This window comes from Lepisosteus oculatus, chromosome 10, assembly GCF_040954835.1.
Source record: "Lepisosteus oculatus isolate fLepOcu1 chromosome 10, fLepOcu1.hap2, whole genome shotgun sequence".
Lineage (NCBI taxonomy): Eukaryota > Metazoa > Chordata > Actinopteri > Semionotiformes > Lepisosteidae > Lepisosteus > Lepisosteus oculatus.
In genome coordinates, this window is record NC_090705.1 from 24,992,516 (window position 1) to 25,019,857 (window position 27,342).

General features: G+C 36.5%; 1 protein-coding gene across 2 annotated transcripts in view; it reads left to right on the forward strand.

The window, feature by feature from the left end:
- Positions 1 to 25,952, forward strand: part of vwc2 (von Willebrand factor C domain containing 2) — a 79,273-nt gene extending 53,321 nt beyond the window's left edge. For both annotated transcript variants that reach the window (XM_015357171.2, XM_006635725.3), the window contains one exon: positions 14,152 to 25,952. In XM_015357171.2, the coding sequence (XP_015212657.1) occupies positions 14,152 to 14,303 (152 nt within the window). In that variant the 3' untranslated portion in view covers positions 14,304 to 25,952. The remainder of the gene's footprint in view (positions 1 to 14,151) is intronic.
- The last annotated feature ends 1,390 nt before the right edge of the window (positions 25,953 to 27,342 follow it).

The window sequence follows — 27,342 nt, forward strand, 5'->3', positions numbered from 1 at the left end:
GTAAAAAGGTGCCATCCTTTGGATGAGACGTAAAACTGAGGTCCTGACTCGTTAAATATCGCAGGGTATTTCTCGAAAAGAATAGGGGTGTAACCCCAGCGTCCTGGCAAAATTTCCCATTGGCCTTTACCGATCATGGCCTCTTAATAATCCCCATCTATGAATTGGCTTCATTACTCTGTTCTCCTCCCCAGTAATAGCTGATGTGTGGTGAGCGTTCTGGTGCACAATGGCTGCCATTGCGTCATCCAGGTGGATACTGCACATTGGTGGTGGTGGAGGGGATCCCCATTACCCGTAAAGGGCTTTGAGTGGCGTGTCCAGAAAAGCGCTATATAAGTGTAAGCATTTATTATTTAGAGAGTGGCACAAACCTCCTTGTCAAGGCAACACAGAGATTTTTATAAATCTTTAATAACACTTAATTCTCTGTAATAGTAGGCCTTGCTACTACACCAGTCTGTAAGTTTATAAAGATTTACCCAAAACACTTTGTGACTGTAATTGCTGCCACCAAATAGATTTAAAAACTTATGCAATCAAAATATTTCATTTTTTTCTCTTTAGTTTTTGCTGACATTTACTGTAACTCATCTTACATTCAGGAGTTGCAGTCTTAAGTTTGAGCTTTCTGGTTTTGTATAAAATATTAAATTTAAAAAACACATATGCATAATTTAACAAAATAAGAAACCAAAGACAGGATCTGGCTACTTTTGAAAGGCACTGTATTTGTAAACTAAAATTGAACAAATGCAAAAAACAAATTTAAGATGGATACTGTCTAGATATTTTAGAAGTTCTAAATAAAATATGATTTACTTCTAAAACAGTTTACTGGGAATAACTAAATTTGGTCTTCTTGCTTCCATTAACAGAGGACTAGGGTGATTGTGTTTCTTTTAATTAGTCAGAGGTTTGTTCTAAAACAATTTGAATTGTAAATTACATCATTTAGACAAATGTTTAAATATTCAGGTGGTGATTTGGTGTGATTGTTGGCAGGCTGTCTACCTCAGTGGTACAGACCTTTGGGATAGCTAGTCATTGTGAATGAAAATGAAGCTTATATTGGATCAAATTATGGTAGAAATATGGTGTGGAAAGCACATGAGCAAAACTATTCTTTTTTTTTGCTAAAAGCAAGAAGACTGAAGACAGAAAGCTGGGCCCTCTAGGCATGGCCTGAGGCTAGTCCACACTTGCTCTCTTGTTTACTTCTACTGTAAATATAAAAGAAGAAATATAGTCTAAAACTTCACATTAAACTGATGTTATTACATCAGGCTTAATATGGCCTTTTGACTCTAAACAATGTTATGTTTTGCAGACTACTTATGGATTTAGGATGAGTGTGTGGGGAGCAAAGATTTTACTGTATGTTTTTAATCCTGCAGCTTCAGGGATCAAGATGTCAAGTGCTCTGCTCCAAACATATTTACCAAACAGGTACTAAACTATTGCAGTAGTATGCATTTAAACATGTTTTGGAATTCCATAAAATTATTTACAGTTTTTCTAATGTAATATTAATTTAGTTGGTATTTACAGTGCAGATTTTTATCACTGAAATATAAAGTTGTCATTTCAAAATCTAACATAGACATTGATAAGGAATGGAGATGTGACAGATATGTATGCATATGTGTACACTGTGGTGAAAAAGTCAGTATACCCCCATTGTATTTTATAGTTGACCATATTTATATATATTTGACATTCACCTAGTTCTCACCAGTTCCTACTACCTGATGAAAGAATAGAGAATGCCCTGGAATTCCAGCAGGGCACTGCTTCTAGTGAGGCACAATGGAAGACAGGACCAGCCCTGGGCATAAGTGAATTAGGCAGCTGCCTTGGGGGCACCAGGAAGACTCCTCAGTCTGCAACAGAACATGTTATCAGGACGTTCGAAAGTAAGCAAAACGTTCCCTGTAGTGCCTCTTTCTGTTCCTGCTGTGTATGATCCAAATGGTAGCCCGGTTAAAAATGACCAATAATAATTGAGTATGTAATGTTTCTGAAGTGTAGAAAATAGGAGCGGGATAAGCAATCTCAAAACAGAGGTACGACATATGAAGCCATTGGAACAACTCATTGGTATTTCATTTGGTTTTGAGTCTGTCTGGTCCATGTAACTAGTGAAGGGTAGACAAGCCACATTTTCAAGCTAGACACGTAGCCTACTGGAGGTGTTTTAGTAGAAATTAACAGATTCATGTTTCCCGCAATTGTAGTAAAAACAAACGCTGCCTGGCCAAACATAAGTATGAATGCAAATGTGCTGTACAAAAGACTGTTCAGCGATTGTACATAATTGGCATTAAAACACATTTTTTACTTGCTTCTTGTTTCTCCTGTATTTCAATAAATGGGGGTATTGTAAAACCAACCTGTCGCACTTTGGATTGCCATCACTCTCCCAGTGTCAGTGACAGGAGCAGAGAGGAGCTCTGAGAGTTGATTGAAACATACCTGAAGTCAACCGTGGCACAGGACCATCACAGTGAACTGGCCATTATGAGCATCAATCAAACAGTGGATCAACAACTATAATATGAAGATGTAATTGGTGATTTTGCCTCCCAAAAATCTTGATGATTTAATTCATAGAAAGTTTTTTTGTCAGACTTTCCCTTCTGCTTAGCTTTACTGATCTAATTTCCATTATTATCAAGGTTTAATGCAGTGATTTGTGTTATGTTTTCTGATAATTTTGAAGTAACAAATATTCTATTTTTCGTTATTGTGAACAGTTTTATTTGTTAATCAATGTTAAAAGACACGTTATCCTAGTAAAATTTCTGCTTGTTGTTCTTGTTTTTAACTTATTTATGATGTTCGAATAGTAAAATAAGACTGTGTTGGCAGGTGATTAATAGTATTGTATGTGCAAATTGTGATCTGCAGGGGCCCCTTTCCAAGAATATAGAGTATAAGAATAAGAATAAACTACATGTTTAGATGTTCTGTGCTCAATACCTTTTCTACACATTGTGTTAAATGTTTTTACACATCAGTCAAAACATTCTGAAATCTGTCAAAAACATAAAAAATGTAATATAATACTGTCCTTATTAAAGCAGTTAGAAAATAGATGGATTGGTGAATTTATGTTTCAATTTAAATGCAAAAAGGAAGATATTATTTATAATATGAATAATGATGGCCATCATCAAGCTATAAGCTGAAGAGTTATAAAGGAGACATGTTGTGGCTCGTCTCTTTTCTTTTCAGTTTGGAATTAACCTTTACGTATTCCATTGTGGGCAACTTATGCAGCGCAGCTCCGTACTCAAACTTCTTTAAGAAACATTTTGTTTTTTACAAATGGTGGGGGTGTTACATCCCGCTGTGTTTGTTATGTGGATTAGATTTGATGGAGAATGAGGATGAATTGTCAGTATCCTGCCTTATTTTTTGTTGTACTTTAACATAAGGCAATCGGCAATCAAATTGCCTGTTTTATAAAAACACTCGTTTGTACTGTAGTTTTGAAATTCCTTGGCATAACAATAACCCAGAGTTGTTTTCATGCTAATCTTGCATTGAAAGAAGGAAACTAAATATTAATCTTTTAAATATTAAAATACTTTTTTTATTGATAAAAAAATAGCATCATGCTCCCTTGTTTAATATAATTGTTTTACTGCTGCACAGATTACTAAATCAGAGGAAATGAGCGTGTTTGAAGCATTTCGTTTATCCGATCATTTATTCTTTTCCAATCATACAATGTAATCATGCCTATAATGATTTCCCGGACATTACAAGGCCCTTTTGCTTCTTTTGAATTTTACTGATATGGTCCACCCCCAGTAAGTTTTAAAAGTCTCTAAGTTCTGAAACAGAAGAGCAGGATATCGGTCAATTCTTGCTCTCCTTATTGCATGCACTGCTTTTTAGTAGTATCGCATTGAGTTTCAAATGTATCCATCATATTTCATTAGGTGTTTTTTCAGTTTTTTACATTTTAGTGTGTTTGATTCAAAGAAAGAAAAATACTCCCCAGATATTAGCTCATCAGTACAGTACAAGTTAATCTGTACCATTTGTCGGGACAGAGAATGTATTGCACTTCAGCTTTGCTAAAGAGATGGACTATAGACAAAATCAACAAGATGCAAACAGATAAAGAAGATGAAAAGCAATGGGAAGTCAACAAGAGACATTGTACAGTATTTGGCTTCCATGGACATCTTTATTTGCGAAAGCACATTGAGACAGCATTATTCGAAACCTGGCCTTTTCTGATGACAGCCCAAATGCCTCCATACAACATTTTAAGCATTCACTGCACTACTTGGCGGCTGTACAAAATAGTGCTGTCCAAAAAAAGATTTTTTTTTTAAATGTACACGTTATGGTGCGCTATAGCCTGCACACTGCAAATTGCTGCGTTTTCTGGCACACATTCTGAATGGCTGGATCTGTACTCCTCAGCACAAACCTTGACAGTTGACAGTCTGTTATAACACAATAATTTTACAAGCACTGTACTGTATGAATTTTACAGCATTTCATGCTTGTTGGTCATTATTATTAAGGTTTAATGTGTACTGTTTCTAGAGAATACAGAGAATTCTCTGCTGATGTGTGGCATTGTGCTTGGCTTGGTTAATGACTTCAATATACTTTTACTATATTAAACTTCATTTTCACAAAGGTAAGAAAAGCTTTACTTATCATGCAAAAACAATTTGGACATCTTTATTAGCACTAAAAGAAAAAGCCAAATAAAAGCTGCAGTGCAAGCTTTTTTTTTGCTTAAATCTTTTGTTTCATACAGTACATTAACTCAATAAGTGACCTTCTATTCTTCAAAACAATCCAGAACCACAACAATAAAGCAGTTGGAAACTTAGGATAGAAATATAGATATTTTGTGTGTTTGTTTATAAATTGCAAAGTCTAGACAAAGATTTTTAGAAGGCTCTTCTATCTTTATTTAAAGTGTAGCAAAATTAATTTATACTGAGGAACAGTGTTCAAGATTGAATGCTGTTTTTATGCTTTTTCTGAGAGAGAAATACAGTAGATGTTTTTTTAGCTGTTGAACATAAAGAACACTTAAAGAATGTCAAAAACAGAAACTGAAAGTTTTATTATTGTAATATCTCCAAAATATTAAAGACTGTCTAAGATATGAAAAATATATTTGTTTGTACAACATTGCTGTTGCAAAAAGCTTTTAACATTTTTGTATATATCTTCCTTATGGAATTGTTATGCACTTTTTCTTTCTTATGTATAGCCTAGAATACTTCTTAACTTTTGGAATCTATAAATTAATGTCCTCAGTTACTGTATATATATTAAAGAATTTCAGTTTATTTTGCTATTGAAATACTGCTGTAATTTAAAAGGAAAGAACAACAAACTTTTCCATTTTGCCCTTTGGTGTAGTAATGCAATTCGACATTATTTACTGTAAAGTCTTACAGAAAGACCTTTTAAAAGTTTTTTTTCTATATTACTGTATCTTCATAATTTATACATGTTTAACATTTCTGATAAATGGACTGTGTCTTTTCTTATTGTTTAAATCTTAATTGCTTTGAAAGGAATCAGTGAAAGAATATAAAGACTTTTAAGCAAAAGTGGAGCAATTATTTTCTATTTTAATTACACACGGAAAAAAGTCGTTTTTCCTTTCTGATTCCGATTCTCACTGTTTTAAGTTATTCATGAATATCTTAAAAATAGATGTACGTTTCTTAAAACTTTTCAGATGTTATTACAGTAACTCTTTGGATCTCACCTTTTCCTGGAGGCATACGTCATAAGCCAGCTCAAGTCTTATTGTAGTGCTGGTTTAGTTTAGCAGACTTTTTTGCTGTTATGGACATGGTGGTGTCACCAAAGTACAGGAGGTTTAGCCATGAGTAAGAAGGTTGAGAGATATCAGATTTACAGAATGGAAGTAATGCATTCAGTCTGGGAGCTGAGGGTTAGATTACAAAGGTTTGAAAGAATACTCTAATAAAAAAATGCGACAGGGAGAAATATTTATGAGTGGGCATTAAAAATTGCTGTGGGAAATAACTTTTATCATCTTTGATAGGGAGTGTAGGATGTACTGTACTTTTATTTCCACAAGTTTTATATAAAAGTTGATTACTTAAAAAAGAAGCTGTGAAAACCTCCAAAAAGGTTCTCCTAAAGGATTCAATTCTGTTTTAACTGCTGTTTAAAAAGTCCACTTTATCTTTTCTCAGATTTACCAGCCACAGATTAGAACTCATTTTTAATTATTTTTGGCACTGGTAAAACTCAATAAAAGCACACTAGCCATAATCATCCACAGAGGTTTATTTGAAGCTGTAAAATAACAGTCCAAGTGTCCAAAGTCTGAAAACTAAGAGCAGATTTCACTCATTATATTTTTGTTTTTCTTTTCATGTCCTGTCATGTTGGAAAAGGTTGAGACATGTATTAATGGTAATCATACTGCAAATGATAGATTGTTTAGTAGCATTAATGTACAGTAGTTTTAAATGAAACTCTGGATGTCAGACTAACCTCACTCTCTCCAATGTACAGTATACTGTAAGTATCGCAATTCAGGTAAACATTATCATTTATATCCCTCTCTCTACCCCATCATCACTTCTGAGTTTTATGTTCCAGAGATTGAAAAATTAATTAATTATCAAATGCCTAAATTAACATCACTGCTCCAATTTGATTTTCCTTGGACTTCTATGGTTATGATTTGAACTAAACTAATGACTCTTAGGACAAACAATTTATGTAAATATAGTGGTGTACTCTATTAAAGAAGGAAAACTAATTTATACTTAATAGAAATCACTCCCCAATATCTAAGTATCACAATTAAAGTACACTTACACATTATCACTTTACGTTTATATATCTACCCCATCATTGCCCTTGCAGTCAATCAATGGCTCATCCTTCATAAAGTGGGGGAACTTCCACACAGCCAAGTTGTTATTCTCTTCAGTCAGGCACGTTGAGCCAACAAATCAGTCTAATTCAAATTATGTCTCTACTCAGTCTTAATTAGGGTTTAGCTGAAGTACTGCAATGTTATTTATGGAAAATAAGACATGGCGAAGAAGGATTTAACATTTGTGAAAACAAAAACAAATGATAATCCTGACAGTAAAACTCCAAATTCTCATCAACTCTTAAGGCCAAGTTCAGCTTGGTAAATGAAATACAATGAATACAGAGAATTTAGAAGAAAAGTAGTCTGTCGTTAAGAGAAGGGGGAAGGTTTGATCCTAGCTGCAGGATAATTTTAGTTTCTGTGGTCTTTCTGATGTATGAGTTCGGAAAACCATCTTTGAGTACACAGATCGAGAGATAGTTTGATCATGGCTGTCAGAGGTGAAAGAAGAAACAATGGGCTTGGAGAGATCTTTAACCTTCACAACCCTAACATGTTCTCTGAAGTGGTCTCCAAGTCTTCTTCCTGTTTCTTCAATTTAGGTAGCTGGGCATTTACTTCAAGAGATACAGTAATAAGGTTGCTGGAGGTAAAATATGCCATCTGGGTGATTCAGAATTGTCCTGAAGGACCTTGAATGAGTGTGGTGTAAGATATGTACTTTCAGGTGATATAGCAAGGTCTGTTGCAAGGGAAAGTGCCTGGTGTGGATGGTTGCTGAGGGCAGTCGAGGGATCTGTGAACAAGAAGGTTGTACAGATAAGGTGGTCGGCGATATGAGATGATGGGGTGGTCAGAAAAGAGGGCCCCAATGGAGTGATGATCCTTTATATATTGATATATGATTATAATATTAGGATATAATACAAAATATGCTTTATGTAATTTTGTGATAAAAGCTTCAATATAATTATTTGCATATGAGATGTGAAAAACACCTATTGCACAGTATATATTACAGTATTTAATCACCCATCCATGCATATTCTAAACCTCTCTATCCAGTACTGGGCCACAGGGGATGAAGAAGCCAAACCCGGTAATTAAAAAGGTTGCAAGGTAGGATTCACCCCAGTGCATTGCAGGGCACACACAGTCACAGCAGGGCAAATTTTAACAGAAGCCAGTTAACCTACCAGCATATCTTTGGACTGTAGGAGGAAACCAGGGCACCTACAGGAAACTGATACAAACACGAGGATAACAAACTCCATGCAGATAGCACCCCAAAAATTGAACCACAGGGCTCCAGTGCTGCGAGACAGCAATGCTAACATTTAAGCATAGTATATTAATTAAATATATACATGAAGTATTACTTTCTTTTTATATGAATGCCACCTTGACTGAGTAGAAATGTAAACCTCTGAAAGCCACTGAAGAGGCAGAATCTTCTTTGCTGCTGTCATGCTGCACCACCTCTAGTGAAAGAGATGTCTGTATTATTTACAAAAGCAGGATCTATCGCAGCAAGAGAAGGCCCTGTCATCCATAGAGTGTAGATGGGCTTGAGGGACAGATAGGAGACCAGAATTAGAAGAGCGAAAGTTGCAAGGTGGGAAGTAAGATGACAGTAGCTCCGACAGGTACTGAGGTGCCAAGCCATGCAGAGCCTTGGTGAGCATGAGGATTTTGAAGTCGACATGAAACCTGACAGGAAGCCAGTGCAAGGACTCCAGGATAAAAGTAATGTGATCACTTGCACTGCCGAATTTTGGACATACTGGAGTTTGTTCAATGTGGATTTAGAAACCCCAACTAGTAGAGCATTACAGTACTCAATTCGGGAGAAGACAAATGTGTTGATCAGCTTTTCAGGCACAGTTAGCGATAACATAGAACCTAGTCCAGCAATATTTTTGAGAGTGAAGGAAAGATGTTTTGAAAATATGTTGCATATGTGGGTCGAATGTCAAGCCTGAATTAAATCATCCCCAAGCTTTTCCATTTAGTCTTCAAGTTCAAGTACAGTACCAACCAAAGATAGAGTTACAGACTTTACAAAGCTGTTGGGGGGTGCCAATAAGCATTACTTTTGATGTCAGAGATGCAATAGATAGACACCTACTTCAGTGTCAGCTTTGATATGGATGTAGATTTGAGAATTATGAGCATAGAAATGCTAGTTGAGGACATGTGATTTGAAAAGCTGATCAAGTGGGAACATGTACAGTAAATGCTGAAAAGTAGGTGGCCCAGTAGTGAGCCCTAAAGAACACCAGACTTAACAAGTCCAATATCAGACCTAAATCTGCCAAGAGATACAAAGTGACAGTGATTAGTGAGGTCAAACTTGAGCCATTTTAGACCAGTGTCAGAAACTCCAAACACACTTTCAAGATGAGAAAGAATTACTGTATATCATGGTTAACAGTATCCAACAGAGCACTGAGATCAATAGAAAAATTAGGATAGAAAGAGAACCAGAATCACATGTTATTAGAAAATCATCAGTGACTTTGACCAGGGCAGTTTCTGTGCTGTGAAGTTGTCAGAAACCAGATTGGAGGAGTTTGAAAGGGTTGTTTGCAATGAGGTGGTTATTTAACTAAATTGTAACAGTGCATTATTGAATTTTTTCAAGAAAGGGTAAGTTGGAGATGGGGCAAAAATTTTTAGATTGTCCAGAGCCATGTTAGTCTTTTTTGGCACGGGGGTAATGGCAGCAGTTTTGAGGACTGTTGGTACAACACCTGTGCTCAGGAATCCATTTATTATATTGAGGACAATGGGGAAGAGAGAAGTGAAACAGTGAAACAGGACATAAATAAAGTGGTGGGGATGGGATCAAATATACAGGTGGTTGGTTTCATATGTGAAACCAGTTTACTGATGGTTGCAGAGTTAAGAAGTGAGAAGTTAGAAAGAAGGGAACCTGTAAAGTTAGGTAAGTGGGGAGGAGATCTGGAAGTGTCATGTGCTGTGGAGAGAATGTGATGCCGGGTGCTGGCGATCTTGGAGCTAAAGAAATCTAACAATGTTTTGAAAAGTTGCGATGAGGCAGGTAATGTGGTGGGGCAGTTTGCTTTAGTAGTCTGTTGATAGTGGAGAAAAAATGTCTGGGGTTGTTATGGTTATTTTCAATGATTTGAGAGAAGCAGGTGGATCTAGCAAACTCTATCATATCCTTATATTCAGACAAGTAATCTTTCCAAGCCTGATAATGTATGTTTAGACCAGAAAGATGCCATCTATGTTCAAGTTTCCGGGAGACTGCCTTCATTTATCACAGATGGCCAATGTACCAGGGGGGAGAGCGAGAAAAAGAGATGGTTTGAGTTTTAAGAGGAATAAATAAAGTTTTTGTCAAGGGTAGATAAAAAAGCAATATTAAGGATGAGTGGTGGCTCTGTGGCGAAGGATCTGTGCCTGTGGCTGGAAGGATGCGGGTTTGTGTCCTGCAGCCGGCAGAGGAATCCTACTCCATTGGGCCCCTGAGCAAGGCCCTTAACCCCAACTGCTCCAGGAGTGGCATATAAATGGCTGACTTTGTGCTCTGACCCTAAGCTTCTCTCTCTGTCTGTGTGTCTTATGGAGAGCAAGTTGGGGTATGTGAAAAGACAAATTCTTAATACAAGAAATTGTATATGGCCAATGAAGTGATTTTATCTTATTTTGTCCTATAGAGGATCAGAGAAACAAGATAAGGATGATATGTGGACCTAGGCTGATCAATTGATCATCGGTTGCAAAAATTGCAAGAAAAAAATTGATCACAGAGCATGAGGGGGAAATGTTAGAGACAGGTAATTCCAGATTGAAGAGAATAGCTAAGTAGTCAGTGAGGCCTACTGTAGATCAAGGGAAGAGCAGTGGTAAACAAAAGAGTCATTCGCAATGATTAAATCACGGGTCTGTCCTTTGTTATGTGTTGAGCTAAGAACAAGAAGAACGTAAAAAGTAAAATATAAAAGTAAACTGAGATGAGATGTAAAATAAGATGATCAGGACAATTGCAAAGCACAATAATGGATGAAAAAGGAAAACAAAGCTAAATTTAAAGTTAATCTCCTTTAGTCCCATGAGAGGTCAATTTTTGAAGAATCGCCTAGAGAAAATGAAGAAGAAACATAAAGCTAAAGAAACGTTCATTATTTTATCTTACTAATGTATGTCAATGAATAGTTTCTCCCTGAAGATAAGAGTTAATTGCATTAATTATTTCAGCATGAGGAATAATCAGTGTTAGATTCCAACAGTTTCAACTGGAATCTTGATTAGCAGAGCAGTGCACTGATAGAAGTCTATGAGTTATACTGTATATACCAGAAATTAAAATGAATGAATGAATGCATGCATGAATAAATGAAGGAGTGCCTAAGTGCCTATATAACATCATGGTTCCAATTTGCATTTCCTTGCACTTCTATGATTATCATTTGTACCAAAGCTAATGACTCTTAGGACAACCAATTTGCGTAAGGTATATACATGAATATTCTATCAAAGCAGGAGAAGTCATTTGCACCTATTTTCATGCTGCAATTAACTTCCATTGTGCAATTGGTAACAGGAAAGCCAGCACTAAAGCAATGTAAATCAATGTGCACTTGCAAGGGATTTTATTTTTTAACTGCAATTGTTGTATAACCAGAGGGAATTAAATTCATCTTTCAAACTACGTTATAGTTGCTACTGTCACTTCCCAAGAGTGCTGTCCTGACAGACATCAGAACTAATTCAAAGCCATCGTGCTGCAGAAGGGCTGTACTATAGCAGGGAATGTTGTGGAGCAAATTAATATTCCATCCATTGAGTGCAAGTGCAAGACTGGATGTGCATGAAAATTGTTGAAAGGATTTTATCTCCTCAAATGGAAGAGTATTAGAATTGGAAAAGCAATGAAACTTCAGAACTCTGAACATGAGCTCTGAATAGTATTGTTTGCAGTACAATGTTTTGTTTCGAAAGAGGCCCTTTTTGGTTTACCCTTATTTATTTTTTTATCCTGAGTTAGTGTACACTATCGACCTTTTCCCTTTTCATTATATCATCTGAAGCAGTATAATTAGAACTAAAACTACCTTGAATGTTTCATTTTGTCAGATTTCTCTGGTGGTCACTCCATTAGAAAATAAGAATTAACCATTTCAAGAAACAATAATTATTTTATATTGACAAGAAGTGTCAGACATATCCTCATCTCATCTATTACTGTACATATAAAATAACAATACATCTTGTTTCTACAAGTGGGTACCCAGCAATTGTACCTATCTTGTGTTATCTTCCATTTTCTTTACTTTGTGCTATTTTTTTTATTGAGACCTCTGTGTAAACATTGTGCAAAAGATAATACAAAAATACTTTGTCACAATTACTACACTCAGAGTGGCAGTAGAGCATCATAATAAAAGTACCTAATATTAGTAAGCTATATTTCACAGAAATTGTAGCATTGCTTTGCATTTACTGATCTCTGCATGTTTCTGTTGTTTTCCTACTATTGCAAATGTATTGTATGCTTAAATGTTTATTTAAGCTATTTACTGTAGGAATATAAAGTAATAGTATAACAATTTTGTGGATTTAACCTTTGGGTATTACAAAGAATGTATCAGAATCCAGTAGGGTGTAAAATGTAATTACCCATAGATGAGTACTGTAACACTTTCATCAGCTGCACCACTAGGTATTTTATTCAATTAGCTTTAGGGGGATACACAGTGTCCAGCCAAAATGAAATAACATTGGTAATGCAATACAGAAGCAAGAGAAAGTTTATGAACAATTATACGGTATTAACAATGTTTCTATACTTTTTTGGAAGAACATTTTTTAGAAGATTAATTTAAATTCTTTAAAGTCCTCTTCATGCTTAAAAAATCTGTATTTGTGTATTGCTGGCCCACCCACTCTTTCACAGAGTGTTTTATAACCTCTTGACTTTAACTTCCAAACTGGTTTTGGTATCTCTTTTAATTAATTTTGATTTATACAGTACAGTAAACATTCAGCAATTATTATTCACAATGAGGCAGTGCCGTTTTGTCACAGGTCTGTCCATCATGTTTATACAGTACATGACCATAAGCATGTTATTTGCTTTATTAACGTATGTGCCATGCTTTCTAGGAGGTTTTGCTTTCATATCTTTGATGTCCCTCATGTACAAGTGTTTTTTTACATTTTCATTGCTCATTTAAGGAAACTAATGGCCCACATCCAAAAAAGTGCTATAAACAGATATTTATCTATGACCTAGCAGTGTGGGATAATGTTAGCTACATTACAGCTATGTAATTAAAAATCACTGTCAGCTTCATTTGTTGCTGTCCAGCCTCTTACATAGTAAAATAGTAATGCTGTTGGAGAACTGTGTTCAGCACATGCATGACTGAGAAAACAGATGGTGTTTTTTAACTTACCGGAATGGTTCAACAAATAGCACCTGCTTACCAGTTTTGCAGAACAAACTTGGTTTTATTCCAAGCACAAACAATTGTGTTGATTTTTTTATTGCACCACTTTAAAATGGAGACAAATAATTAACATTAGTAATCAAGTGTCTACAATCCAAATACAATTTACAAATAGAATTAACCTAGCAGCTATAAACATTTGTGAGACGGTATGCAAAGTTAGCCAAGCTGAAAATATATTTGCTTATAATATTAATAAAAGAAAATATTTATTTGGAATTTGTAATACTTTTAAATAATGCTTCACTTCAGATACTTTTAAACATCTCAAAAAGATTCTCTAGTGACTTTTAATTAATAGAATGCACTACAAGAAGTATAAAAAATATGGATAGTTAAAACAGAATCCATGAAATACTTGAAATTGTTTTTTTTTTTTTTCCCAGACCTAAACCGTATCAGCTTGTTACTAAGCTACTAAATGGGCAATAGATTAGACATCTATTACTACATTTATTTTAGGTTGTTGGTTTGAATTAGGATTGTGGTTATATTATTCATTTGATCTTAGAAGTTGGTTATTATCACATTTATGTCACTCTATTAATCCTTTTTTAGTCAGATGAGCTACCATTACCATTGTATTATAAGACAGACTTTATATTGGACATTATATAGTCTATCTTACAATACAATTGGACAAAATAATTTGCAACACATAGAGAGGGCAACTAGATATAACAGCATTTGAACTGGTTTTGCTCAAAACAAGTTAACCACTGAAAATTTGACTTTGTGCTTTTAATGATGTTTCTGAATATTGTATGTTGTAAGAAAAAAATCTGAAAATATGGCTCTTCTATATCTTGCCAGGACCAAACTGTTTTGCGGACAACGCTGTGATACCAGCTGGCCGAGAGGTGAAAATTGATGACTGCACAATTTGTTACTGCACATATGAGGAAGGCACGTGGAGGATTGAGCGCCAGGCTACCTGCAGCAAAAACGAATGCAAGCCAAGCTAGAAGGCAGGTGATCTTGAAAATCTGAAAACTGCGGGAATACTGGCACAAGACATGCCCAGCTATTTTAAATGCTCTCTAGGCGTTTCATTGTTTGCTGAATCATAGCAATTTGCTCCTGGTAAATAGACAGTTACACCTCTAAGGTGATAAATAATGTGGTTCTTTAAATTATAATTGCCTAAAAACTTTCTATGAATTTTGTAAACCTTGTTAAGGGATTTTATTTCTCTTCTGGACTGTTAGACAATACGGTATAGAGCCAAAACATTTTTTTTATTTATACTAACTGTAACTAAACACACTGTGAGGTTGGAGCAGGACCATAAGACACCCCGTGGAATGTAAAGATAAGTACACACATTTAAGAAAATACACCAACCTTATATGAACACTAACATACTGCTGTGATCAACTATTTGATGCTGATACAATCTTTTTAATAAATAAGTGCCAGTCATTGATAGTCATTGTCACCCTAAAAAACAACTTGCTTGTCAAGAAGATTTTTTGGGGGGAGTTGAAATGTAATTTTTATGTGTGCTTTTCTTTTTGGTCTAAACAGACGCATATTAATTAACCATCACTTATCATACTACATATAAACCCACTTTTTTAAAGAGTTGAATGTTGTCGGGTTAAAAATATTTAATAGGATAATATTCTATAGTTGCTTTGGAATGATAATTTATTTTCAGATTTAAAATAACAGATCTGATATCACATTAGAAACCTTGAGCAAGAAATAGTGCTAAAGTATGTTAGTAATAATTGTAGGATGGTGGCAGAGTTTAAAACGTAATTAATAAAACTCAAGGCATGATGTGTAATGTACTATGAAGGAAAAGTATTCCATATTATCCATGATCTATGATCTTTTTGGCATCTGCTATAGTTAACATTGTTTGGACATTGTACTTTCCCCTCAACACTACAGTTTTACATTTGTGACAGGGAGAATCAAGGCAGTAAAAGGTTTTGAACCACATACTGGTGTGACTGGAGTCAGTGTGATATACTGTACAAAAGCAACATGCTCTAATTAAACAGTTTTTAAACAGTTATTTTTATCCTTGCTAAAAATTTCAGGATTGGAATAACTTGAGTATTTGACTTTAACCCATTAGGCTGAGGGACTGATAATCTGACCATAAGGATGAGGATATTGTAACTGCTCCACTAGGATGAATGAGCTAAGATGCTATTGAAAGGTTGAAACGAGGGAATCAAAATGATGAAAGCAGTTTTCAATGCCAATGCTTATACAAGATGCAGGCATTCAAAATGCACGGTACAACCCCATACCATGCGAAATTACCCACCGTTCACCTCATTGTACCGCAGTACATGATTTGGCTGGCCAAAATGACCGACAGGGCCACTCGTGGTGCATTGGTTGTTAGTGAAACGATTTAATCACTTAATCTCTTTACTGCATTAATGTCACGCAGGGGCTGACTGCGGAGGATAGGGATCCAATGCGGTGCCCTAGGTAGGGTTGCCGCTAGACGTAGGTGTAGTCGGAGTAAACAGGCAGGGGTCTGAGTCCGGGAAGGCATAGAAGAGTATTAGGCGCACAATCGGTAGGCTAAGGCGGAATCCAGGAAACAGGCTGGGGTCGGAGTCCGGGAAGGCGTAGAAGAGGCGTAGGCACAGAATCGGTAGGCGAAGGTGTAGACGAGGAAGCAGGGTGGGGTCGGAGTCCGGGAAGGCATAGAAGAGGCGTTGGAGTGGATTTGGAAGGCGGAGGCTTAATCGAAGAGACAAGCAGGGGTCAGGATCCAAGAGAGCATTCTAGAGGCGAAGGTACAAAATCGAGTGGCAAAGAGGTAGTCAGAAAAAGCAGTGTCGAGGTCTTGGGGAGAATCAGTAGTAAGGCGAAGGCATAGATAGAAGGTAAGCTCAGGGAGAGAATCTCAATCGTGAGCACTGACCGGGGGACTGATGAGGGTTTAAGTAGAGGACTGATTGATGTGTGCACGTTTGGTACAGCTCGTGGGAATGTGGGAGCGCTTTGTGAGAGTACCCCCCCCTTCAGGGGCAGCTCCGGACGCCATAGATAGAGCACCAAAGTCCAGGGGGCGACAGGATGACCCGCAAAACTAGAGTCATGAGCCCACTGGAGAACCTCAGAACGGACTCGATCAGTCACAAACAGCTTATCCAAAGGGCATGAGGGAGGTACAGGCTGGTCGTTGAGGGCGTTTCGGACGATGTGCTTGATGTGGGGACGGATCGCCACAATTATCTGATGAGGGGGTATGATGGGTTCGGGGGGGAGTTCGAGCTCCGGTGGATCAAACAGACGGGAGAGGGCATCCGCCTTGATATTCTTAGAGCCGGGGGTGTATGTGATGAAAAAGGCAAAATGGGCAAAAAATAGGGACCATCTGGCCTGGCGAGAATTGAGGCGCCGAGCAGACTGGAGATAGGAGAGGTTCTTATGGTCTGTGAGAATGGTGAACGGATGTTGAGCTCCCTCCAGCCAGTGCCTCCATTCTTCCAGGGCTAGCTTGATGGCCAAGAACTCCCTGTCTCCCACAGCGTAGTTAACCTTGGCAGGGGAGAGACGCCTGGAGAAGAAAGCACAGAGATGGAGGGATGAGTTGTCCCCAGATCGCTGCGACAGGACTGCTCCAATGCCGTGCGCCGATGCGTTGGCCTCCAGAACGAAGGGCAGTGAGGGATCAGGGTGACGAAGGAGGGGAGCTGAAGTGAAGAGGTGCTTCAGGCTTAGAAAGGCACGATCAGCCTCAACGGTCCACTTGCCCAGAGTCGGACCCTTACGAGTGAAGGCAGAGATGGGAGCGGCAATGGAGCTGAAATCATGAATGAAGCGACGATAAAAGAAAGTGTTGAACCTGCCTCAAATTCCGGGGGGTTGGCCAGTCCCTAATGGCCGCCGTCTTGGAGGGGTCCATCTCGATGCCCAGGGGAGAGATGACATAACTTAGAAATTGGACAGTGGAAACATGAAAAGAATACTTTTCCAGTTTGGCATAGAGGCTGTTCTTAATAAGGCGGGTGAGGACCTCCCTGACGTGAATAACATGTTCCTGAAGGCTACTGGAAAAAATTAATATATCATCCAGATAGATGAGCGCATACTTGTGAATGATGTCCCTGAAGATGTCGTTCATAAAATTCTGAAAGACGGCCGGAGCGTTGGCAAGACCAAAAGGCATGACACGATATTCATAATGGCCGTGAGTGGTGATAAAAGCCGTCTTCCATTCGTCCCCCTCTCGAATGCAGATAAGGTTGTAACCACCCCGCAGGCCGAGTTTGGAAAAAATCTTTGCGCCACGAAGAGACTCCAGAGCAGCAGGAATGAGAGGCAGAGGATATAGGTTCCTAACAGTAATATCGTTCAGACGCGGTAATACACACACAGGCGCAAAGAACCATCCTTCTTGGTAATAAAAAAAAACTGGCGCAAGCAGGAGATGAGGACGGGCGGATGAAACCAGACTGCAGGGCATCCTGAATGTAGGTATCTAGTGCCTTGGTTTCTCTTGCACGGAGAGGGGGTAAACATGCCCTCTAGGTGGTAAGGCTCCGGGGACCAGATCAATAGCGCAATCGTAAGGACAATGAAGAGGAAGTGAAAGAGCTCTTCGTTTGCTAAATGCAACGTGAAGATCGGCATACTTGGGGGGAATAAGTGGGGAGGTGACGTGAGAGATCTGAAGAACATGAGGTTTCGTGGGGAGCTGACAGCAGTGGGTTAGGCAGTGATCACTCCAGGCAGTGAGTTCCTCACAGAATCGGTAGGCGAAGGCGTAGACGAGGACGCAGGCTGGGGTCGGAGTCCGGGAAGGCGTAGAAGAGGCATCGGAGTGGATTCGGAAGGTGGAGGGGTAATCGAGGAAACAGGCAGGGGTCAGGATCCAAGAGAGCGTTCTAGAGGCAAAGGTACAAAATCGAGTGTCAAAGAGGTAGTCGGAAAAAGCAGTGTCGACATCCAGGGGAGAATCAGTAGTAAGGCGAAGGCGTAGATAGAAGGTAAGCTCAGGGAGAGAATCTCAATCATGAGCACTGACCGGGGGACTGATGAGGGTTTAAGTAAAGGACTGATTGACGCGTGCACATTTGGTATGGGGAGAGCTCGTGGGAATGCCGGAGCGCTTGCCTGCATGAGGGAGATTTGTGACAATTAACGCATGTTTTAATCTGCTTAATATTGAATATATAATTTTAGTAGCTGAGCATAAAAAGAAGAGGAGCATAACACGTCTGAAGGCCATAAATTATATTAATTTAGGAACATAAACATATTATGTAAACTCTATATGGCTGGTATTGGTAGTTTAAATAGAATTTGATTCATAGGGAATATAATATGGAATCCCGTATCTAAAGTAATTAATAACGATATAATTATATTAATATATAGCTCAAATTATCACAGTAGTACACTTTGGAAATGTCTACATCAGTTTAACTCATTTCAATGTGATTCTGTGTGTGGTGTAATGGCTTAGGTGTGTGCCTTGAATGCTGGAGATTGGGGGTTCAAACCCAGCTGTCACCATGAGTTTACATTTAACAAATAAACATTTTATTGAAAAACTAAAATATTAAATATCGACACTATATTGAATTTTTTGTATTTCTAAATATCACAAAACGTTCAAAGTTAAGTGAGTTAAGTGATTAACCTTTTCCATGAATACTTCCGCTCGTTATCGCAGTAAAAGAAACGCATACTTTTTAGAATTTAATCATTAGGGAATATAATATGGAATCGTGTTATCCAAAGAAATTAATAACAATATTAATTTAAGGATCTAAATATATGTATTTATATAGCTGGTAGTACTACTGTAATCAACTTTCTTTGTAAACATGTTTTATTTTTAATTTGATTCATTCTCGCATGATGAATTGTGAGAGTGATAGATGGAGACAAGATGGAAGTTCTTGTCAAAACTACATTCCCCAGAATGCAGTGGGAAATAATGTGCCACCCTCAGTCACCTGACCAGCTGATGCACTGCAACAGAGAGAATGACTGAAGGATTAGCCCATTAGTTCAAAAAAACATTATATACTATCCCTACATCTACAAAACACCTGATCATCTACTGTAAAGCTTTCAATGCTTTGTGTCAGCAGCCATATCACCCTGCAACTTACAACTGGCAGCCCACTGAAGCTAAGCAGCTGTAAGCCTGGTCAGTACCTGCATGGGAGACCTCCTGGGAAAAACTAAGGTTGCTGCTGGAAGGGGTGTTAGTGGGGCCAGCAGGGGGCACTCACCGTGCGGTCTATGTGGGTCCTAATGCCCCAGTATAGTGACGGGGACACTATACTGTAAACAGGCGCTGTCCTTCGGATGAGATGTAAGGCTGAGGTCCTGACTCTCTGTGGTCATTAAAAATCCCAGGGCGTTTCTCGTAAAGAGTAGGGGTGTAACCCTGGCATCCTGGCCAAATTTCCCATGCTTCCTAATAAAGCACCTCTATGAATTGGCTTCATTACTCTGCTCTCCTCCCCACTAATAGCTGATGTGTGGTGAGCGTTCTGGCACACTATGGCTGCCATCGCATCATCCAGGTGGATGCTGCACATTGGTGGTGGTGGAGGGGAGTCCCCATTACCTGTAAAGCGCTTTGAGTGGAGTGTGCAGAAAAGCGCTATATAAGTGTAAGCTATTATTATTATTAATTATTGTGTATATTCCAATCACAGAGGGGGCAGGGTTTGTGGGGAAAGGTTTAGGCTGCAAATGAATTAAGAATCTGTATTCTTCACACCTGAAACTGAGTCACCTCTTGACTCAGAAAGCTTTGGAGAACTTTACATTTTTATTTTTAACAAATTGTAAATATGACGTTTACATCGGTATTTTTCTCCTGATGGTAACTGTCACATTTCACATCCTTGCAAAACAATCATGACGTTCTCATGCAATCTAATGTTTTGATGTTTTTTATTTTGAAACTGTGATCTTGATGTGCAGGTGTGAAGTAGAGTTAACAGCTTCAGATTTAAAAGGTTATTAATAATATCTTCCGTCTCGCATTAACATTGGAATGTTCTTCCAAGTGTAAAAAGAGGTGATAAACAATGTGTCTCCTCTATTACTCTTCAGTTTACAGAGAACTTCCGCCAGAGCCACATATTGTCCAATAATACTCTTCTTGTGTCTAATTTCTAGTTTAGCAGGATTTGCGCAAAAAGCACATTAAATGTGATGACATTACCCACGTCTATATCACTGTACAACACAGGTTTGAGCCGGAGTGTCTGTTAATAAAACAGAGCACCTTCAAATACATATAACTTCTGCATGATTTCTTTATCCGTTTCAGCTAAATGAGGGGAATTAAATCAGACGGAATCTTGGAGTGCCAATTGTAAACTTGTAAATTTACAAGTTCTGGGAAGAAGAGTTGACAGAACAAAGTTGAAACAATTGTATTAACAGGCTGTTTCATGTTCTTCCTAAGATTGTTGAGCTAAGTGGGGGACATTCGGGAATGTGATTTCACAGATGCTTTAGTTCTGTCTTGCATTGTCAGATTGTGAAGCAATAAAAGCATTTAATTAAACACCCATTTGCGATTATAATAAAAAATAAATGAAGATAGTATGAAAATGTCTTCTCACCTACTGGCCCGCTGGGTTAATGGGGACTCTCTATGTGATAGACATAAAACAGGGCAATGACTTTCTCTGCAAGCTAGTCGAAGAAGTAAGTTGGCGACTCAAAGCTCGAAGACCAGCAGCAACAATAATTAATACAGTGTGTAGTCTCCTCTCACAGTACAAAATTGTGGTTATGTATCGGGAATGTTTGCAAAAAGCTGAAGAAGGCAGCATGGAATAAACCTATTCCTTAACAATGTCAACAGTGCATGCTACTGAAAATTCCTTCCCATTCCCCAGAACATTTCTGTTCTATTCTTTTCTACATAACATTACACAGCGGGGTGTTGACAGGCATAGCCTTTGTGAGAAGTACTGTAGCTGCAATGGAATATACTAGTAGGTAAATTCCAAGCTGAAAAGAAAAGACACAAGGTGTCTCCTCTATAAATTTTCAATTTACAGACCATCCAAGGTAATTTATTATGAATAGTATCTTCCATATCGCATTAAAATTGGAGCGCTTTTCACAAGTGTAATTCTACCTATTTTCTAACCACTTTATCCAGGACAGGTAACAGTTTCACCTCTCCCCCTTCCCTCTGCCTGTCTGACTTGTTCCTATTTTTAACCATTCTGTGTCCAGACCGCAGCAGGTGAGAGAGAGTAGGAAGAGACAGAAAAAAAGTGAACCCTGTTTTTTTTTATATAGTCAGAAGGTTTCAACTGATTCCTAAAAAAATATAGCATAATGCCTTCTCGCGTTATGAAGTCACTTGCACCTGGGATCCGCTTTATTCAAACTAAGGTTTCTAAAAATGCAACTAGGTAATAGATATTGTTTAAATAAAAGCTGTGAAATGTTTAACAAATCACGATCTTTAAATCTGTAGGTTGCAGGTTCTTTGTCATTCACGTTATTATTATTAATATCACTTAACATTGAATATGAAAAACACAAAAAAGTTAATATAGTGTACATAATATTTACTATTTTATTTTTTAAAAAGTCTTTGTTAGAATAAAAACTTGTGCCTGAACTGGGTATTGAACTCTAATCGCCTACATAGAATGAACAGCTCAAAAGTGTTTCTAAAGTAACATTAAAGTAACATGAGTCAAATTAAAAATAAAAACGTGTTTACAAAGAAAGTGGATTACAGTAATACTACCAGCTATTTAAATACATATATTTAGATCCTTAAATTAATATCATTATTAATTTCTTTAGATAAACAATTCCATATTTTATTCAAACTACAGTATGGAAAAATGAGTTTTTTTCAAAAAATGAAATAAAAAATATGATACAATGATGTGTTTCTGCCTAACTCAAACATTGTGTGACTTTAAAAGCTGTAAAAATTGGTTTAGATAGCAGAAAGTTACATTGCTCTTACAAGCGAATGTTAAGCACAGTTTTTGTTAACACAACACAACTTTGTCAGTGAAAAAAATTACAGCAGGCAGTTTTCCTTCCCCTCTATATTCTTATGTATGATTATTATACTGCGATAACGAGTGAAGTATTCACAGAAATTGTTAAAACATTATAACTTTTTATAACTTACTCAATAAAAAAGACTAAATGTTTTATTTTAAGCTAATGTTGTTTACAAATTGTTAGACACATTATGAACACATTTTGCAATCTTTCACGATGAGATAACCTCAGTGATTTCAGGTACAGTAGTTGCGAAAAGATGATTAACAAAAAGGCATGTTTCACCTGGATACATACAGAAAATTTCAAAGGGTATTTCAGATACACATTATTTTGAAGACTTAAGAACAGCATTTGGTGTTTTTGTGAAGTGATGCTGGCCTCCAGAAAGTTATATTCATTTGTCTGATTTTTTTAAATTTAAGATAACTAAATGTAGAACAGATATCATCAACTCAGCTTTAGGTAATTCATACATTTAGCTTGTAGATTTCTTACTTTTTAAAATTCAGCATTTATGTTTATCACATTTTATCAACTATAGCAGTAGAAGAAAGCCAAGTTCCCAGAAAGGCAGCAGTTTTGCTTTTTTAAAAACATAAATAAAATTATAATAATCAATATTCTAATCATGTTAATTCATTTTTACAAGACTTGTTCTCCAAATAAATTAATTTGAATTCCTTGTCATGTGGCAGAACAACTGGTGGCCCACCTGGGGCATACTGTCATTATAAATTCACTTAGGAATTCTTAATTATAATCTTTAAACAATTTGCTTTTATTTGAGGTTGTTGATTGTCGTTAATGAGTCAGTTTTGTTAATTTACAAAACTTATATTTGTGAAGATTTTTTGTGAACTTTTGTTTCTGTGTTACCACTAAAATGTGTTACCTTAAAATAACTGAAGATAAGAATAGAACCTTTCGATCTGTTGACTTTTTAAGATACACCTTAAAATTGCAAAAGTCTATAAAGGGCCATAACCAAACCTTTTTTTTTACAAAAAAAGAGCAGTTAAAACCGAACAAGCTAAAAAAATCCCTATTTTAATAATAGCAAGTATTACCATCATCTGCTGTGAAAGGTACTGTACAGTACATCAGTACAAGAAAAAAATACAACAGGACAAATGACAGTAAAAGGATAGTAGAATTAATTATAAATAATTTCACAAACTAAACAATAGGAGTGACTATAATAAATCCTTGCACAACATTTTATTTTAATCCATTAACACCTTAACATTAAATGTAAAATTGTGTTTCACTGTTTTCTTTCATTTTAATTAATCTTTGTATCACATTCCATTTCTTGTAGTGAGAAGCCCTGGAGTCTATATGATTTTTATCTCAAGTAATGTGTATATCTGGATCTTAGGGGGATGCAAGGCATGCTCAACAAATAACAAGATCCTTGACAAATCACACTTCCTTTTCAGAATATATCTTGCCCAAGGTGTTTGAGGGAGTGTTTCAGCAGAGTCTGTCACTTCCCAGCTGGGATTTTCATTGCACATCAACAATATACCGTATGTACCAGTTGTCCCACAAGTGAATGTGCTATTTTTCAAGTCACAAACTTATAGTCAGTAATAATTGCATTTTAGACTTACAGTTTTGAAGTGAAAGTTAGCTTTTGCAGCCACATTAGAATTGCCTCTTACTGTCCTTTTTGATGTCATAAAAAAGATTAATAAAATAGCAAGAATCAGCAAAAACTTGGAGTTATTTAGTCCATTAAACGTTTTTACGGTTGAGATACGGTTGACATGGTGCATAATCAAACCAAAAGACTCATGCATAACCACGTGTCCTTTAAAATTTGAAGTAATTCAGTCATTTTTATCCACCAGCGCAGAATGCGCAGAATGAAGTTTTCTTTTTCTTCAGTCATGGAAAAGCAAACAAGAGTTCAATTTCACTTCAAGATCCAAAATTCAGTACAATTTAGTTAGTTTTGTCAGTTATCATTTAGTGATTATTGTTTAAATGATATATATATATACTGTACAGTATATGATATACTGTATAGTTCCTTGTAAAATCATTCAGACCCTTGCACAGTTTTCATATTTTGTTGTTTTAAAGTTTTCAGGCATTACACTTTGAAGTAGCAATTAATATTTTTACATACACATCCTACAAAACACTTTCAAAGCAAAAACCAAAGGGGAAGAAGTAAAAGGCTGAAAATTTTGTGCATGTCAGTGGTAATATTCATCACACCGCAATTAAGAATTTTAAAAAGAGAGAGAAATAAAAGTTGCATAAGAAACAGTAGTATTCAAGCAATCAATGTTTCCACCATTTTAATTTGACAAACAGTATTTTTGAGGAAAAGCATGAGTTAGAATATCTGTTGTTAAGTATACTTACCAACTTTTGTACTTATTTTCCAGGACTCCTACTCTCAAAATTATCCTTAATTTAATATCACACCATTCATTTGTAGATTTCAGCTTTTCATACTGTATTTCTCCTGAAATTTGCATCCTGGATATCCATGTGTTTGGACATTCTTTCTCACCTGCAGTGCCCTTTCTTACATGATATTTATTTTGGTCTCCTTGCCACCCTATTGTTTCCTGATTATTTTCTTTCTCCCCCTCACACCTAATGAAGGCTCCATGGCAAAAACACTGTGTATTTTTCTTCTTTATATTGTTCACCATGGAATTAACCAGTACTAATTAAATAATATGACAATTCATACTGTTGTGCACCATCAATGTTGCCAGGGTTGTGTGAGAACAGAGAAGGAGAGGATTAGTTTTTTTTTTTTTATTTAGTCTATTCCTTCTTACACAATTCACCTTCACAGAAATCCCTTCCAGACACATTAGGCTCACAAACAATTTGCTCACATATGTCTTGGATTTTGTTTCAATGTAGTCTTTTACATTTGTATATCATCTTGGTGTCTAAATTTTAAATTTTAAAAGCCAAATTTAAATTGATGTTAAAAAGTACATTTTACTGACTAGAATGGAAGAACTGCTTATTGGATGAGGTTTCTGTTGAAAAGGGAACATTGATCCCATGATTAATGGAAAACTCCTCATATTTTAACCACATTTCTTTAGTGGGAGCACAAGAAACAGTGCCCCTTTCAAACACCACAGGAAAGAAGTACTGTTTATCATGTTTTTCAGTTTAAAAAGTCTGTGCTTTCTGAAATTAGATACAAAAAACAAAGCTGAGAAAACCTGCAATGAGTTATTTGTCCTTTATGAAAATATTGTACAAAAATATTTTAGCTAAGTTTTTCAGCAGGCTTAGCTTATTACTCACTGCTACTTGTTATTTCATCTGTAACTCTACCTTGTTAGTTCTCTTTTCTCTGTTCATCAGCCACACCTGGCAGTTGTGATTCTAATGGCTCCTGCTCCTACAGAGACTTTTAATGGAATAAACAGATACTGTTCTGGTATTGGTCTGGCAGAACTGTTACTTTATTTGTTGTGTACTTTATGCTAAATATTATATTTAATATGTAAAAATACAAAAATGCTATTTTGTACATACTGCTAAATGTAGTTAGCTGTATTATTCTTTTAATTAAAACCAGCAATAAAATGTGTGCACTGTTTTGTCACAACAAACGCAGTCTCTATTTCATTTTTTGTGTTCTCATTCTCTATGTTGTTCCTTAGGCAGTGATTTGTTTTAGTAACTGTCCTTAGTTATCTAATTAATCAAACATGACAAAAATAGCCTCAAAGAAATAATATAAACAGCACATATCCCGACAAAAAAAGACAGGTATAACAGCCCTTTAAAAAATATAATTTCTTATCAATATATGTACTAAAACTAAATAAACTGTAATGTTCAGAAAAATTACTGCACAACTTGTAGTTCTAGGTGTGCAGGGGATAAGCAAAAGAAGACATGCTGACAAATAACATGAAACATTGTTGACACACAGATTCCTCTGCAGAATAATATTTTCTCAGCTCAAAATATTGTTTATCCTCAAGGCTGAAAATGGGATCTGTTTTGCTGTACTCTAGTGTTGCAGAGAAACACTGCCCCATTTTTAAACTCAGCTCAGGGTGACAGGTTTAAGAACTTTAGCTAATCAAAGTATATATTATATAGATGTGCCCACAGAGTAGAATGGACTTTCAGTTAAGAAAGCATTGACAGGTCCATTAATTAAAAATGATCTCTTTAAATGTCAAGTGTTTATGGAGTTTATAAAACTGAGCTATAAAATGCTTTGTATACCGGATGGAAAATGTCTACAGATTATATGGACACCTGAAAAAGGCTACTTTACTGAGAAATGTAATTTTAACACATTTGGCATAGAGAACTTTGCTTATTCTGTTATAATTATTTTAAATATTGTAAACAGGCCAATTTTAAACATAACCTGTTATTATCCTGTGCCTTTTTAGCTGTATTATATTTGCTCAATATTTGAAATGTTAAATTTACCATTAATCATCCCAATTCAGAAAATGATGGAAATCTGTAAAATAACTGTAACAGTTTTGCCATGTCTCTTTGGAGATAGATTCCCTAGCCTGTTAAGAATGCTAAGGTTAGTAAATTTAAAAATAAACTAACCAAAAGATTGTTCATGTGGGTTGAATTTTTTTCTGACAAATAAAGTTAGTCAAAATGCCATAATCCTGTGTGACACCATAAGGCATTATAGCCATAAATTTTACAAATATATATTCATTTATAAAGTGGGAAAATTAAAAAAACACCACAACCAAAACACTAAACATAAGCCTAACTCTAACTACCTTGTTCAATGCCTAACTACCCCCACTGGGCAGGTAAGCTGCATACTAGCTTCAAAACAGAGCAGACATCCTCATCTCATCCTCTGTCCATGAGATTCTTCATAAAGTCCAAGTATCTCTCTGTGACTTTTTGCATAGAGCTTGGTTTCTCTCTAGGATTTTTCAGACAGACATCCCGTAATCAAACAGATCTTATTATTGGATGGGATGCTGGTCTATCATAGGTTAAATTAGTATTTGT